The following is a 17994-nucleotide window of genomic DNA, read 5'->3' as shown; positions in this document are numbered from 1 at the left end:
GGGCTGTTTTTTGAAAAAGAATTCGACCTATATTCCAGTTTTTACGGTATATCTCAGTACATGGGCCTCAAGCATTTTCACTTCGCCACCATCAAAAATGCAGCCGCCGTGGCCGGGATTTGATGCCGCGACCTTCAGGTTAGCAGTAAAGTGCCATAACCACTAGACCACTGTGGTGGGTGGGATCCCTATCTCTGTGAAGAAAAATCCGTAAACCGGGGCTGTGCTGGAGCAGACTTGTCTTCTTCAAGGCTGTTGCAGCCTTAAGAGGGTTCCCCAGCACGAGCTCCCATAGAGAATACATGCGCATTTTGAGAAGCCCCAGCGTGCCCAAATTTGGTCAGATTTAAACGGGGTTTTCGGCACTGCATTCATTTTTAGTATATCGAGGAAATGTTGCGGACAGATATTTTCCTCGGGCTTTCATTTTTTTACAAACTAGAGGCAAATCACCATAAAAATTGTACATTTTAACGTCTCGCTCTTTCTTGTTGTCTCCTGAAGAAAATAGCTTAGTTATCTAAATTTCTTCCGTAACATTTCCTCCCTTTTTATTTCCTTATTCTTATGGTATAATTGTCATGCATGTCAAGCCCCTGGTTTCCATTTTACAGGCTTTGAAAGTGCTGTCTGTACTTTCAGTCTGGATTTAAAATTCGTGCCAAATTTAAGAGGCGCGACGTGGCTCCACCTGGTATCGCCTATATTCCGTGATCCTACACTCCACCACCAGCTTCTCATATGGCTGTATTTGTGCGCTGCGTAGAAAAGTAAAGGACTTGCTGAGTGAGCTTGAAACAGGCTTCGGTATTTTTTTTTTTTGTATCGTTTTTTGTGGGGGGCGGGGGGCTGTGCTGCCTCTTTTCCTCCCGAGCGTGTTCCCCGCGACAATGAAGTGGAATGGGAGGCTAATGCAGGTGTGTGACCCAAACACAAAGCAGCGTTTCTTCGGCGTCGGCATCGCGACAGCGTTTTGGCTACCAGCACTTCATATAAGCAGGGTGCCGAGAGGTCCTTGGTGCTCAGGAAACTGCCCCATGTCCATAGCTAATCGTCCTATTGAGCGCTCGCAGGAATTTACTGCGGTTGCAAGGGGGACAGTGGCGGCATCTGCAGCAGAGACTAGCCAAGAGGCTCGTGTGCTTTCGCTCAGTTCTGTCGGTCAGGAATACGCAGAAGCGCGACATCGTGGCTGTTTAGAAACGTCATAGGCAAGCAGGCAAATCTCGCGGCAGCGAGATCGGCTGCCGCGAACTGCTTCTTCAAGGCACCAAATACACATGCGTAGATCAGAACAAGCTTTGTTCATTGGAAAGAAAACATTATTTGATGTTGAGCGGCCACTGTCAAGCGTATGACTGGACACATGCCTTTCACAACGTGGCAGCTCGGGGAAATGGTGCTGGCTCATGCCTCGCCAAGTTACCCGGTCTTCATGCTCGACCACCTTAGATGTAATTTCTAAACAGTTTTGTACTTCATTTTGTATCCTTGATAAACATTATCCTCGCGTTTTTCTTATTGGCCAAACATGCTGTATGTATGTATACGTGTATATATATATATATATTCATTCCACGCATTACTACGAATCTTTTTTGTGCCTCCGACCATTAGGTTTTAGTACACACAGAGTTTAAATTAATTTGTTTTCTTGAATTCTAAAACAAGGAGCCGGTGTATAAATGAACACTTAAGGGAACACCAGCAGTCGATAAAGAACGGACAAGGATCTAATTTGCCTCTTCACTGCAGCGCACGTCGTCGGCTGCCTGTGGCAAACCGTGTCAGCCTCTGCTGGCGACAACGGGAATCATGAGGCGTAATCAGAACCAATTGGCACGTGAGCTGGCTGAGGCTTTCTTCATCACGAAAAGAAAAGACATTTGTGTCAGTGATACTTCCATAAGATTGTACGATAATGAAAGCTGGTTCCTCTCATGCGCGTAGATGAATTTGTGGTTTGTGTCGTATAAATATGCGTTTTATGTTCAATAAATTCCAGTCGCGAGTCTCACTTCCTTCCTTGTTCACTTCCTTGTCCGTGTTTCCTTTGCGCAGCAACATGCATTATTGATGCCATCTCTCGTGCGTGTTCCACGCGACAGTGTTGTGGTATGCGTGGCTAATTCAGGCGTGTCGCCCAAACACAATGCAGTGTTTCTACGGCGTCTCGACAGCGTTTCGGCTACCAGCTATTTCTCTAAGCAGTTGGCGAGAGATCCTCGGTGCTCAGAGATTCTTCCCTACCCGTAGCTAATCGTCCTATTTGGCACCCGCAGGGATCTGATATGGTGGCAAAACTAACAGCGGCAGCACCTGCAGCAGAGACTTCAATGCTTTTGCTGCCTTCAGCAGGCAAATGGATAAAAAAGCACGATCGGCTACCGCGAACTGGTCCTTCCAGGCACCAACGGCACATGCGTAGATCAGAACAAGCTTTGTTTTTTGGAAAGAAAACATTCACTGACAAGTGTATGACTCGACACGTGCTCTTTTCACAACGTAACAACTTGGGGTGATAGTGCTGGGACATTCCTCGGGAACTGACGCTGTCTTCGCGTTCGACCACCTTCGATGTAATTTTTAAACATTATCCTCGCTTGTATGTAGCGAACTTCTTTCCGTTTGCCATCCTAAATTTCCAAACGCTAGCCTAAAGCGTGCTGTATGTAATATATAAATCTGGGAGAAGCGCACAATATAACAAATATAATAAAACAGTAGAAGCGTACAAATCTTTTATTTTGAATTTCTTTACAACCGTAATGTTCTTTAGGTAGCCATTCCATCTAATCACCAAAGTTGTCTAGATGGCACAGAAGCAGATCAAAGTGTCCCCGACAGAAAACAACGTAAGCCGTGCCCGAAAAAAAGAATTTTTTTACGAAAGTTGCTTTTTACGGCATAGTCAGTTGTGAATCACGATAAGAAGGTTCTGCGTAAAAATAATAGATCTAGTACCTTGTAAATACCAATTAATTAGATTTCATTCAGGAAGTTGGAGGGGGCACCAGAACTAATCTGATGTCACCGTTTCTTGCTCCGCGCGTTCGAGCAAAAGTTCACCCTGCGTCTCAACCAGTTTGTTCACAGAGATGGCGGCCACGGTGACGTCAATGGAAGCTATGTATTCCATAGCCTCTTACAATAACCTGCAGAGAGCTGTAAAGAGAGGTCACTACCCATTGTTTGGGTTACTGCGGGAGCGGCGTGGGCATACAGAGAAGTTGGAGGGAATGGCTTACACCGCAGCGGTACGGGGAGGACAAAGCGGCAAAACCCCTCCATCGCATTTGCTACGGCTATGTTGGCGGAAAACATAGAAGCGTTCACCCTTTTTTTGAGGCATTCCCGGGCAAGTTTCAAACATCACTACTTTTCGCGCGCGGAATGACCTTTTCGCACGTTTTCATGACCTGGTGAGATTTACACGCCTAGAGTGTACTCTAACTTACCTCCTTCTTGTGGTGTGCAAGTGCTGCCATATATGGACACAAAAAGTTCAAATCTGAGTTGCTTTGGAGCTGGTGAGCCCTCTTAAAGAAGACAAGTCAGCTCCAGCACAAGCCTGGTTTACAGATTTTTTTATCACAAGCTTCCATCTTCCCCTGCATCTCTGTCAAGCACAGCAGGTCGATTCCACGAAAGATCAAAAGAAGGTGTATACCTGATGTTTCCGATTTTCCTGATAATTTTGTATGTTGTGTACATATGACTGCACAGCGCGAAATTGCAGTTCATTTTCAAATAAAAAATTTTTCCAACACAGGAAAATTCTGCAAGCGTCGCCGGTTGACGACGACCATTTTACGAAGAGTGTGTTTTCGTAAATTCGGAACCATGATGGCAGCTACTGAAGCTAAATATCACAAATGTCTTTCTTTTTAACGGAAGTAGAAGAGGAACTATCTCTTATCATTTCATGGAATTCTGAGCAAATTATGTATTTTTAAAAATTCACAAAAAACGCTGCGTTTTTGAAAATCAGTCAAATTTGGGACGCTATGGCTACTTCTGTGAACATCTTAGGTTGTTCACATTTGCAGTATGAATAGGTCTTTATGTGAATAATGAACCTCTGCATTTGTATTTCTCTAATAATTTTCAAAGTAATAAATTTTCATGCTCGAAACACCAAAAAGACAAAAGTGCTCCTCGATTCAAAAATCTATAATAAAAAAACCCCAATATCAATTCTGTTCAAAGTACCCCAAAATGTTCTCAAAGGACTGCAGAATGATATTCTGAAAAAACATGTTGCATCATTTTTATTAGAACAAAAGCAGAAAATGTCCAACATTGTGTTTCCAGAGCGTGGTGACTACTGAGTAAAGGACATCTCTAGTAACAAGAAAATACAGTAACACGTTTTTTTTCTTCTCTGAGCTTCGCTAAACAACAGTAATGATCTATTGTCGGAAAGTGGGAACTGTTTTGTAAAGAAAAAGATGGTTCCAATCAAATGCATTTGCGACACCACTTATATTCCTCGTCGATGAGCAGCACGGACATTTTCATTCCTCTGGATAATTTTTTTTAGTAAATGCACTTATATAAAAGCAACGAAGCTAAACGCGAAATTTGTATAGCTGAATCGATCATGCATTGTAAGAATGTGAGAAATCGCAAATGGCGACAGTGGTGAACGGCGAGTACCTAAGCACAGCAGCCAATCATGGTTTGCCAGGCTTTGTCACTTTGCACGAGAAAATGCTAGGGTGTCGATTGCGTTGGTTACACGATACATTTTTCACCGCTCGTCGCTCTCCCGCTCGGTCTCCGGATCCGCAACGTGCGGATCATGTGGCGGAGCGAGTGGCCTGCGCTACACGCCTTCGTGTAAACGGAGTAGCATGCGTTAGGCGGACAGGTGCAAAGGGCGGCGCGATAGACGCCCGCCTGAGCAGACGACAGCAATGAACACGGCTGTGCCAGTCAGCCAAACACCACCTGAAATAGAAGCTAAGCATTCAAATTGTGCTTCACTTTGGTGCGATCACTGTCCTACGCTCTGAAGGTGGCTATGGGTAGGCGTTATAGCCATGACCGAGTTTTTTGTACGGACTACCTCATGGTGCACAAAAAGAAAATTCCGCTGCAGCGGAATTTTCGTTGTGTAGAAGATATCAGATCGAGTCTCCTTTGCGGAGGGTCATGAAGTAGGATGCGCGCTCAATTCAAGAGGCAGACCAGATGTGCCAGCACTGCTTCAAGAGATACAATGCAAAGGAAAGCAGATGCAATGCAAACAAAACGTGTTTTGTACGTGGTCAGAACTGCTGCCACCAATCTTCACGTAATCGATTCTTTTTAAACTCTGCATTGATCACATAAGGTTTGACAACGTACACATTTGGGCCAACAAAAACCAAACCTCTTGGCGACCGCTATCCAAAAATTCATTTCCATTCATGACGAGACCTTGCCTTTTATACCAATCTCTCAATTCTGGCACAGCACAACATCATAAGAGACGCATGGAGGGAATGCGTTCCTTAGCGTGCAAAATATGAATTATACTCAGCTAAAATAGATGAAAGAAAAGGAGGCTACAACTGAAAGTGCCTACCGTGGACTGAGGGATGTCTAACACTGGCGTGAAGTCGCAAACCACGCAAAATGCATTTAAATGGAACGATCTTTTTCTTTACAAAACAGTTCCCACTTTCCGACAATAGATCATTACTGTTGTTTAGCGAAGCTCAGAGAAGAAAAAAGACGTGTTACTGTATTTTCTTGTTACTAGAGATGTCCTTTACGCAGTATACACCACGCTCTAGAAACACAATGTTTGACATTTTCTGCTTTTGTTCTAATAAAAATGATGCAACATGTTTTTTTCATAATATCATTCTGGAGTCCTTTGAGAACATTTTGGGGGACTTTGAACAAAATTGAGATTGGAATTTTTTTATTATAGATTTTTGAATCGAGGAGCACTTTTGTCTTTTTGGTGTTTCGAGCATGAAAATTTATTACTTTGAAAGTTATTAGAGAAATACAAATGCAGAGGTTCATTACACACATAAAGTCCTATTCATACTGCAAATATGAACAACCTAAGATGTTCACAGAAGTAGCCATAGCATCCCAAATTTGACTGATTTTTAAAAACGCAATTTTTTCGTGAATTTTTAAAAATAGATAATTTGCTCAGAATTCCATGAAATTATAAGAGCTAGTTCCTCTTTACTTCTACTTCCGTTAAAAAGAAAGACATTTGTGATATATAGATTCAGTAGCTGCCATCATGGTTCCGAATTTACGAAAACACACTCTTCGTAAAATGGTCGTCGTCAACCGGCGACGCTCGCAGAATTTTCCTGTGTTGGAAAAATTTTTTATTTGAAAATGAACTGCAATTTCGTGCTGTGCAGTCATATGTGCACAACATACAAAATTATCAGGAAAATCGGAAACATCAAGTATACACCGTTTTTTATCTTTCGAGGAATCGACCAGCATGCATCCACATCATGTCACATGCATGCTTAAATGTGCATTGTCCATATGCTTAGCCGTTAAGAGTGTGCTCCTTAACTTAATAGGGAGTTTTCGAATAGGGTCCCCAAAAGTTTGGGGCCCCAAAGCCCTTTGCGTATGCTCGCTTTGGGTCAAGTAGGAGCTAAGAGTTTTCGACTAGGGTCTGTGGTGCTTTGGACACTCCCCCTACTCTAGGTCACTCTAGTCTGGGCCAAGAGCAGTCGCTTCAGCAGGTGCCGTCATGTTTGCTTGACGCAAAGCTTTTGGGCAGGCTTTGGGGCTCCCGCTAAATTTGAAAAATAGCGTCCCCAAAGCAATACCCAAATGCTGTTTGGGTCTCGCACATGCGCAGTGGCCTCGGTGCTACTTCTTTGGGGCCCTTATTGGAAAACTCCCTAATAATGATGAGGCATGTACTCCGCAGTGACGGACTCTGGATTAATGCTGAACACCTGGGCTTCCGTAAAATGCACCTTAGTCCAAGTGCACAGGTGTTCTTGCATTTTGACTCCATTGAAATGCAGCCATGTGGCCAGCATTGTGACACCTTACCTGCTAAGCTATCCTGCTGGGTACAGTAGAACCCCGCTGTTACGTTCCTCAGTGCTGCGTTTTCCCGGCTGTTACGTCGTTTTCCGCCGGTCCCAGCATAGCTCCCATAGGATACAATGTATTGGGAACCCCGCTGTTACGTCGTAACTGTCGGACCGTTCCCGTATGATACGTCGCGAAGTGCGCTCGGAGCCGACCGAGTGACTACCGAAGAGAGCGGTCATTGGTTCATTTTCACGCAGCTTGGCCTGGTTTGACCGTAACATTAGCCGAGAGGTGCAAACAACAAGATCTTTCGATTGATGCAAGCAAATGCATCGCCTTCGAGATTCGCACTGCAAAGATGGCGTCCATGACGTAATTGCTCGCGAAAGCAAGGCCTTCGAGATTGGCATTTACTATTGACTAAAGCATAGCCTTTGAGATTTGTATTACACAAACATGGCGTCTATGATGTAATTGCTTGCGAAAGCAAGGCCTTCGAGATTGGCATTCACTTCTGCCATCGCGTTGGCGTAAACTCATCATCATCGTTATTTGTCGGAGGATGGGAGGAGTTCGAGCTGGTTGGAGCTCGCATGGTCGTGCGCGCGGTTCGCGGTCGGACTCGCCGCGCTGGTCGTGATTGCGTGTGCTTCGTTCTTTCATGCCTACAGCTGTTGGTGTTAAAAAAATCACATACGTTGATTACATTTCTGTGGATGAGGCCGACCCGAGCTCCGCGTTTCTATCCGTCGACTAGATCGTGGCTGAGCGCGCCAATTTTCGTGCTGCTCGTAAGCATTGAAATAAAATTCTGTACCCCTAAATATTTTGTCGTTTTTCCTGTTTTTCGGCTCTTGCGTTTCCCGTCTCTTACGTTTATTTTCTACGGTCCCTTCAAAAATGTATCAGCGGGGTTCTACTGTATATAAATGAAAAGGGGGAAATCGTGAGGTTGGTTTGCGTTAATCATGATGAAGCCAGCACGCAATGAGAACCCAGGAGAATATGGGGCAAACTAATAGCATATTCGGTCAATGTATCCTGGAGCAACCCAGAACCTTCACAAAAACGGCACGGGGCAAAACGCCCCAATCCTCATGTCGGCCAAGTAGAAGTAAATTCAAGGATGAAGACACTGCTTTGCTGTGCACCGCTAGTATTGCCTAGTGTAACGTGCGTGCTTCGAATTGTGTGCATCAATGAGCTCTTCCGGACTTGTAATTGTTGATGGCAAGAAACATTCCATTGCTACGACAAAGCCTCAAATAGACGAGATGCTAGCTGGCAAGTCATTAGCTGCTGAATAAAGCCGTATTCTCATTTCTGAGTTTGTACTATATAGTACCATGATAAACAGTAGATGGGAGCGGACGGCAAAGTGGAATTAAATGCTTTTGCTATGTTTGGTTTATGGCAGACAGATCTAGAGAAGCTGAATATATTGGCCACATTTCTGCCAGCTGACAGCTTGTGAACAAACAAGTGGTTATTAGTGCCTGTGCTGATGTTTCACTGGTGGTCAGGGCAGTTGGGTGTCATTGCTTCCATAATGGTATAGGACACTACCCTGGATAGTTACTACCAGAACTGAAATCAGCATAACCGCCCCTCAAACAAAATTAATTCAACACTCTTAAAGAGTGTGTAAATATACTCACAGTCATGTCAGTGTCAGAGCACTGTCGCTCCATGTGTGTGCCTCCTTTTCGTGTTGGCGGCGTCCGTGAGATGTTCAAAGTCACATGTATTCTACGAGTGTATACCACGAATGCTGTCTGCACGCTGCCTGCAGTAGTGCAATACCTGCGTGGCCAAAAGGCCCATCTCGACCGAGAAGCCATGCCGGAGCCACCTGGCAAGGCAGTTAGCTTCGAGGCACGAACTGGGACGGATCGTGAGGCAGCCAGAATGACATGTAGCATTTTCTTTTAATAGAGTTTGCTTAAAATCTTAAAATTGTATTCTTTCTTTCATTAGTTTCCCAAACGCTGTTTGAGTCACGCGCATGCGCAGTGGCCTCGACACTATTTCTTTGGGGCCCCTATTCGAAAACTCCCTAATCATTGACACAGCACCCATACTGGCCGGCCTGCATGACTTCTCCTGTACATTAACGGTATTTCATAGACCACTTCAGTGACACACTTTGTGAAAGACCGAGTATGCTTCCATTTGCAACCTTTCGGCTGCTGAGCAAGGTTTCGTGTTATGTGAAGGCACAACTTTGCAAGTTTGCTTGAGGCCTTGGATAAGACACAGGTAATGCACAGGTAATAGGGTAACACACAACCAACACACAACCTTAAAAAGGTCGTTAAATGAACGGTCACTCATAATGAGGTATTTGACTTTTTATAACTTTAGCTTCGTAGAAGATTGTGTATATTTAACCACAACAGAATAAGAGTAAAATGTTCCAGTGCTGCAGCAAAGAAAGACTGAGGCAATAAACTGAAACTTATGCCAGTGCTCAAACCAAGCAAGTTTTAACCCTGTAATGCCCAGATGTTGTAAAAGAAAAAAAAATATTTATATTAAATTCACGCTTCACGTCTTAGAAAGGACAGGCAAATAACGTTTCATTTTTTTTTTTCAGAGATATTTATACATAATACAGAGCGTATCATATGTAATACACTAGGCATTACTGCTAGTCGGCACATATATGCCTTACATATGGTATGTGCAAAACAAGTGCAAGCTTTATTAAGGCATAACTGCACATTTGCACTTGCCGCAATAAATGAAAGAAAAAAGGTTCTTTGCTGCAGGGCAATGCCTGCACCTGTGCCTATTAGTGCCCCATACTGGCATGTGGCCAACTCCATCCCTGCACACTTCGTCATCGGGTGAGCTCGCACACACTTTGCGTTTTTTGGAAGCTGGTATTCCAAATGAGGGTGGTCTTCCAACTGGCTTTTTGCCCACTGCAAAATGAGGCATTGGGCTATACCGGCCTGGAAGTTCTTCTTATTGATGCTGTCGCAGGGAAGCCAGTACGAAGGCCAGGCATTCACTGTACTCATCATGAGCGTATGATAAAAAAGGTACATGTACCATCTTTGAGATTTGATTCCAAACTTGTATAGCTCCATGAAGTAATTCAATAGATCAACACTACCCATGAAGGAGTTGTAGACCTTTACTGCAGCTGGCTGTGGAACATGAATGTATTTTTTTTCTTCTTATCCCATCTTCGCACAGTGCCAATTGGTTTTTGAGACAATGGTGACAGCTCTATTGTCGTGCCATCTCACTACTGATATGTTCCGCGAAGAGTCAACAGCGTAGTCGAAGGCACGACGGCCTTCTTTCTTAAGGTCAGTTCCGCATTTGAGCCTCCAGTCCTTCAGTCTGTTGCTTCTCAGCATCCTGACAAATCCTAAGCCTCTCTTTGACAGCTCAGCAGCTAGGTCAAGAGAGGAGAAGCAGTTATCTGCCGCTACTTTGTATCCCCTGTTTTCAGGAACAATCAGGAACGAACGCCATGGGCGCGCGCGATAACGTAGCCACGAGCGAAACGTGGCGAAAACGGGATGCCAAGTGAATGCATTCGACCCGCCGGTCAGGCAGACTGGAAACGGAAATTTATTAGTGAAACCGACGTGCGCTCCGTCTATCGTTAACTGCAGCAAGCATATCATTTTCAACGCTTGGCAGCGCTGACCTCGGTCCAAGCGAGCCGAGGCCATGTGTCGGAGTTAAAGGTGCTGACGGCTGTACATGTCAATATGTCACATGAAAAATGCGCTGCTCAGCTGGATTTTAGTTTCCGAGTTTTCTAGCTTATTTAAAATTATTTTTGAATTTGCACAGCACCCTTACTACCAGGCATGTGACAGAAACACTTTAAAAGACAAACAATCTAAATTACCTTGACATGCCACAAAGATCACCAGGGTTGGTCTCAACAGGTACGACAAGGTGAATACAGTTCCCTCTTTAATTGTAACTAGCTTGTTCAAATCCATGTGCATGTGAACGAGGTCCAAGTGTTTGTGTGAAACAGGTGAAGTGGGTGCATTAAAGAATAATTTGGCAATTGAAGACTGATCAAAGAAACTTGCCTTTGAAGCCACGTCCCTCATTACGAGATGGCTGTCGACGGGTGCTCCTGGGGGCTGCGGAGGGCCCCGTGCTGAAGGCCATAGATGAGCGTGTTCGAGGTTCCGTTTTATGCAGGAACGTGGGAGTGTCCCCGTTGAGGCCGTTAGTGCTGGCCGAGGGGTCTTCCCAACGGCTCACTTTGGTCCGTGGAGCCGGCTTAGGAGCTGGAATCGGCTGCATGCATGCATAAGCACCAAACATTATAGGGGTGTGCGAACATTCGAAATTTCGAATATTTTTCTAATAGTGTTTGCTATTCGCTTCGATTCACACTGGAATTTTACTATTCGAACTATTCGAACTTCCCAAAGACAAATACAGTCAACGTCCAATTGAAAGTGACCCCTTCAAATTTTCAATATGCTTCACCTCATCACACCCCTGTATTGCGGCAAAGCTGCCTTTCAAGTTCCGTTACGGTCAAACTTAGCCAGCATAGACCGCTTATAACGCAAGTCGCCGGAGTCGCGAATATCCGCACTATAAGCGGTACCGCACTATAGCCAAAACAACATTTTTGAAAGGTTGCACGTGTGCAAAACATGACCAACGGGTAGGCGCGCGATTCCGACTATCGAGGCATGCGACTGGGACGTCAGTTTGCGTCTGCTTACATTTGGAAATGTTGAACGGTTAGCGTCCGTGGACCTGCGGTGCCGACATAACGAACGCGGAAAAAATGCGCCGTCACGGGAAGTCACCGCGGTAGCACACTGCGCGTGCACCATGTCGAAAACGGCGGCGACCACAAACCACCACTCGAGTGTTGCACACGCACGCCCGCGTTTTCGTTAAAGATGTAAGTCACCCCTTCTAAATGCAACCACTGCAAAATGTTTCATTGACTCGGCACCAAACCGCAACTTCTATAGTCCGCGGCCGCCGACATGGCAGCTAGCGCTCGTTAGGCCTAGCGTGCGCGTTGCAACTTGGCATGCCGCCGCGAGAAGCTTGCCCTAGGCAACACGGAGATCGGGCGTAGATGAGATCGCGCTCGCGAGCTAAACCGAGGGCATCACGCGTGAAACAAAGTTTCGGTTCGCGGTCGGGAGAACAGCCGCGGCAACTATCCTGAAAAAGTCTCTCACGCTTGTAAGTCCGCCTGTTGGTGGCAAAGGCGAAAGCTCAATCGCGTCTCAAAGCATTGTTACTTGCGGGGGAATCGAGGTTGCACGCGCGATATCTGCGCTCTACGACGAAGCAACTATTTTCCCGACGGAGACAAATAACGGTAACGCGCTCTTGATGCGGACGCGGGTGCCCGTACGTAGCGGAGCGCGCATGTCATGCGGCCGGGGCAAAGCGCGCATGTCAAGGGGGCAAAGGCTTCTCCGTCGGCCACGCAACCACTCCCCCTCCTCACACCACGCACCCGCGCCGGGCTGCTGTCCCCCACCGCCATCCCCCCTTTTTTTTCTCCCCCCGCTCCTTGTTCGTTCGTTCCGCGTCCGCTCCTCCTTCGTAACGCCGTCGCCGCTCTCTCCTCCGCCGGCGCATCTCCGCTGAGAAGCACGCTCGCTCCCTCGCATCTCTGAGAACGTTTCGGCAGCCGCATTATAACCGGTCTTTCATCTCGGAGGACTGCACAATAAGCGGTATGCGTATACATGGAGTTCTATGGGAGGGTAAACGGCAGTCAGAAAAAACCGCATTATAGCCGGTACTGCACTGTAAGCGGTTACGTTATAAGTGGTCTGAGCGTACAAAGTCAACGTCCGATTGAAAGTGGTCCCTAGATTTTCAATATGCTTCACCTCATCACACCCTCGTATTGCGGCAAAGCTGCCTTTCAAGCTTCGTTACGGTCGAACTTTGCCAAGACACAGTCAACGTCCGATTAAAAGTGGTCTCTAGATTTTCAATATGCTTCACCTCATTACACCCCGGTATTGCGGCAAAGCTGCCTTTCAAGGTCCGTTACGGTTGAACTTAGCCAAGAGACAGTCAACGTCCGTTTGGAAGTGGTCCCTAGATTTTCAATATGCTTCACCTCATCACACCCCCGTATTGCGGCAAAGATGCCTTTCAAGCTCCGCTACGGTCGCAAATGTATTAACTCAAGAAAACGCTGGTTCCAATATGGAGATGAAAGATGTGCAGAGTTGGGGGCTCAATTAACGCTGTTTTGGACCTGAAATTTGGGCAGGAAATCCGAAAAATCGGACGCCGAAGCTTTTTTAGCATCCAAAATTTCAGATGTATTATATATCGATGTCTACAAGCCAGATTTGGAACTCCGGGCTTGAAGAGAGCACACCCTTGTCCACCACATCAGTTGGGCTTCCACAGAAGTTGAAGGAGGAGGAGAGGCTGAGCAAATGGCATCTTTGCCTATCACATGTAAAGTGTTGTCGGCAACGCTTTGGTTGCACCAATTCATGTACATGAATACAATGCGGCCTCTAGATTGCACTTCAACCTAGCGAAAAGAAACACTTTCATGTTGCTATCTCATAAGAATATGCTTAGGAATCCTCTCCAACTTTTTTTTTCTGCAATTTCGCTTCGAAGTATTCGAAAAATATTCGATTCGATTTGCACTCACACTTCAATACTCGAATTCGCTTCGCACCCAAAATTTTGCTATTCGCACAGCTCTAGTTTTGTGGTCTTTTCTCGATGTCCCATTGCTGCGATGTTTAAAAAAGCATGTGCACATACCAACAAGCCTGTATAACTACAATATTGAAGTTAAAATGATGAACTTGGCTAGTGACGGCGGATGTGCCAGAAAACATCTGCATGGCACTACGCTACAGTTGTAAGCACAGAAGAAGAGAGAATGTGTACCTGAGCAATTTGATGTGGACAGAACAGTGCAGATATTGTTCTCACTATGCCACATACACAAATGCAGGGGCTAGCTGACAGGTTAAAACATGAACAGATACAGGAAAAGGCTGTAGCCAGGGGCGTAGCCAGAATGGTTCATGCCCCCCCCCCTCCAAATCGTGCGCACTCGTTTGTGAGTGTATACACACGCACACACGAAGATACATATAGTATGGTCGCAACCCCCCCCCCCCTCCAAAAAGAATGTCTGGCTACGTTACTGGCTGCAGCCACATTCCTCTGTGCAGAATGGCCTAGCCGATAAATGCGAGCTCAAAAAAAGAAAGCAAGAAGGCACCTTTTCTGGAAGGATCTTGTCACCAAAATCTTCACTCGAGTACTCGGCTGGCACCAGGTTGATGTCTTTCTCCCGAGATGCAGCAGCCAGAAATGTGGGGCCAGACCCCAGCTTGTGTCCTGTGCACACCAGACCCTCCTTGGGCCTCCGGGCAGGGTCCAAGCTCACCCTGGGAACGGGCTGCATCATCCAGGTGTTACATCCAGTGGTTGCAAAGACAAGTCCCACAAAGTAGTATGCCAACATGCTAGCCTTTGCTCTGCAGTGTGAGGCACAGCTGATCTGTTACAACATAAAAATGCCCTTTACAAGTCATTTACAAGCGCCAAACACTCACGTAACAGTCCCATTTTGCACGATAATAATGTCACGTGGTCGTGATGTTGACGAAGGCAGCAGTCGGCAAGTTAAACTAAACTTTTTATTTGGGCGAACCTGTGCCCGAAAAATGAAAAGTCACACTACAAGCAATGCACGCTGTGGGCTGATAGCGGCGAACAGAGTGTCTGTAGTGTCTATACATCATGCATCAAACTTTCCAGCCTTATCACTGGTGGTTGCGCAAGCTCTTGAATAATCTTGACTATTTGTGTCCTGCACGCAATCTTAACAAAATGATCTACTACAATCGCGAGGCTTCTCAAACACTGCAGTGTGGTCTGTGACGAGCGTTGTTCACTGTCATTGCGGGCCAAACCTGAATACATCAAAAATAGACTCACAGCAATAATAATTGCAGGAGTTTTACGTGCCAAAACCACAATACGATTTGAGGCACACTGTAGGGAGGGACTCTGGATTTATTTCAACCACTTGGTGTTTTTCAACGCGCACCCAAATACATTAGTGTTCGTGCGTTTTGCCCCCACTGAAATGTGGCTCCACCACTGCCCCAGGCTTAGCAGCACAGTACCCCCCCCCCCCTGCTAAGCTACCGCGGCAGATATTTGTTTAAACAAAGGAATGCCACCATGAAGGGAGTGCAAAATGGGGAAGCAATGTGGTCATCTGTCTTGGTGAAAAAAAGAAAATTAGCTCAGCTTTGCTGACTTGAAGGGGCCCTCCAACACTTTTGAAGCACCTATTTTTTTATTTTTCGGTTGCATAGACTGATGGCTGGAGATAATTTTGCCGTTTCTTCAATGTGCTCCATTGTGAGGTTCGCAGCTGTAACGGAGATCGCCGCCCCCATCGCGGTCCCGCTGGCTTGTCTGTAGAAGATCCCGTCGACGCTGAAGTATGTCCCCTTGAGGCAATACTCCAGTAGACGACACAGTTCGTCGATGCTTAGGCAGCTTCTTTCGCTCAAGAGTTTATCTTCCTCCAAAGCTGCTCGTGCGCAGGACACTGCTAGCGCTATGGGCACACTGATGAACAGAGACACGACGTCGAACGAAACGATGCACTCATCACTGCTCACTGTCACATCTTTCATGCGCTCCACGAAGTGGCTGGCGTTGCGTATGTGGGTTGGTGTTTTTCCCACGAGCGGCGCCAGAGTCCGGTGGAGATACTTGGACAGCGCACGGAGTGGAGAAGATGTAAAATCCACGATAGGACGGAGCGGGACAGTGGGCTTGTGGATCTTGGGAAGCCCGTAAAATCCTGGTGCAAAGCCGTTCCGGCAGATAAGCTGGAGGTAGGTGGTTCACCTACCTCCAGCTTCAGCAGTTCACCTACCTCGCACGAGCAGCTTTGGAGGCACGCCATTTGCGTGCAGGATGAAAATAAAATCCTGAGTATTGCCAAAACCATGACACGATTGTCATACACACCGTTGTGGAGGAACTCGTTGATTTTGCTTACCCGGGATTCTGAAACATACCTAAATTGAAGCGCATTGTGTGGGCAATATCAACTGTTCAACTGCACTTTCCTTTGGCTGTTACAAGTTTTCTACTGTTAACTAGGTTTTGCTGTTGTGCTTGTGTGTATTTGTGGTTGAAATTTCCAAAGTATCTTATTTTCTGTACTCATAAGTGACCTCAACCTAATTGGTAAAAATTTTTAGCACATAAGCAACACAAAGCCGAAAAAACAGGGACAATGCGTGCGCTAACTTTAAAAAAAGTGGTTTATTGCAAATGGGGTGGTGCCCTCAAGTTTAACCAAGGTGCCATGCAGAGAGATATGTCTTCCTCCGCTTTATTTTAGCAAAATATACGGCATACTGATCACCTCGCAAACTACTCCATGTTCAAGAAAGTCAATGCTTTATTCGAGATGGACAATCGAGGAGTGCTAACAAAATTGGTACCCCCTATTGCAATTTTTGCAGCTTCTATTATCAACTTCGTTAGTTCAACTCTATTAGCTGATAAAACCTTTGTGTTCTGAAACAAAGGTTCCCACTCACATGCTCTACACTGTAACTCCAGCCATCCATCGCTGCATTTGTTTACAAGATTACAATGCTCTCTTATAAATGCCATTGTATGTAGCGCTAGACAGGACAACAAAAAGGAACAGACGAACACTGTTGTGCTGTCTAGTGGCGCTACATACGATGGTATTTACTATATCGATACACTAACTCACCCAACATTCGCTCGCCTCTTTTAAAAATGCTCTCTTAACCGCATGAAAGATGACAGCTTCTCTGCGTTCCACAAACTGTGTGCTATGTTGTTTCTTGCAGGGAGTCGTCGTCTTTGGTGCTTGAGTGCTGATTCTGCAAATCGATTTCAGCTTGCATCGAGCTGAAAAAAACTACTTGCACATTAGCACGTGATGCCAACCTTTTTATTCTGTAGTTGAATAGCGCAACAACTCAACGGGACACATAGCACATTGGAAAGATTCACACACAACACGTCACTCAAACAAAGGTGTTAGTCGCAGAGGGCCTGATTAGGAACTACCACTCCATTGCTCTAGTCTGCGTTCCAACAGTGATGTTGCTCAAAAAGGAATTGCTGTTGTGCCACACTTGCACGAAATTTTGCACTACATAATAAGGTTGATGTCACTTGCTAATGTACAAATAATTTTTCCGCTCCATGAAAGCTGAAATCGATTTGCAGAATTAGCAGCCAAGCACCGAAGAAGACAACTGCTTGCCAGAAACGACATGGAATGCGGTTTGTGGAATGTGGAGAAACTGTCGCTTATCAGATACCTCTTTCCTGCAGTAAGCAGTATGTCGGGCAAACAAGCAGCTGCATGAATGATAGGTTAAGGGAGCATTGTAATCTTGTAAATAAAGCCAATGATGGGTGGCTTGCATTGTCCTGTAGAGCGTGTGGGTGTGAACCTTTCTAGCAGAACTCAAAGGTTTTATCAACCAAGAGAGCTTAACTAACGAGATTGATAATACTATAAGCTGCCAAAATCGCAAAGATCCGTACCACTTGTGTTAGTACTCTGTCCCTGTTGTTGTCAGATAAAGAATAGACTTTCTGGAATGTGCAGTAGTCTGTGAGCTTATCAGTGTTATGTATATCTTCTAAAAATGAAATGGAAAAAGACAAATCTCGGTGCATCGCTTCTTGGTGCAGTGTGAGTGCACCGGCATTGTGCAACCGTTTGCCTCGTGTGCAATAAACCATTCTACTGAAAGTTAGTGCACATGTTGTGTCTCTCCATTTTTGTTCTTGTGTTGGTTATGCGAAAAAATTCTTAGCATGTGCTACCAACTAGGGGGAATTTTTTCCTAAACCAATGTCTCCCTGTGCTACGGCGTTCGTTGTCGTTTAACTAAACTAGCCTCTTGTTCCATTTTATTTGTTTCTTTG

General features: G+C 45.6%; 1 protein-coding gene across 1 annotated transcript in view; it reads right to left on the bottom strand.

Annotated features, from left to right (window-relative positions):
• The window catches only part of LOC119382415 (coronin-7), a 231134-nt gene that overhangs the window by 103682 nt on the left and 109458 nt on the right, over positions 1–17994 (bottom strand). Inside the window, exons 14-15 of the mRNA XM_037650110.2 lie at positions 14261–14440; positions 11091–11304 (exon numbers count right to left, since the gene is read on the bottom strand). Coding sequence (XP_037506038.1) covers positions 11091–11304; positions 14261–14440 — 394 coding nt within the window. The remainder of the gene's footprint in view (positions 1–11090; positions 11305–14260; positions 14441–17994) is intronic.

This window comes from Rhipicephalus sanguineus, chromosome 2 (genome assembly GCF_013339695.2).
Source record: "Rhipicephalus sanguineus isolate Rsan-2018 chromosome 2, BIME_Rsan_1.4, whole genome shotgun sequence".
Lineage (NCBI taxonomy): Eukaryota > Metazoa > Arthropoda > Arachnida > Ixodida > Ixodidae > Rhipicephalus > Rhipicephalus sanguineus.
The sequence above is the reverse complement of the archived record's forward strand: the minus strand, read 5'-3'. Positions and strand labels throughout refer to the sequence as shown.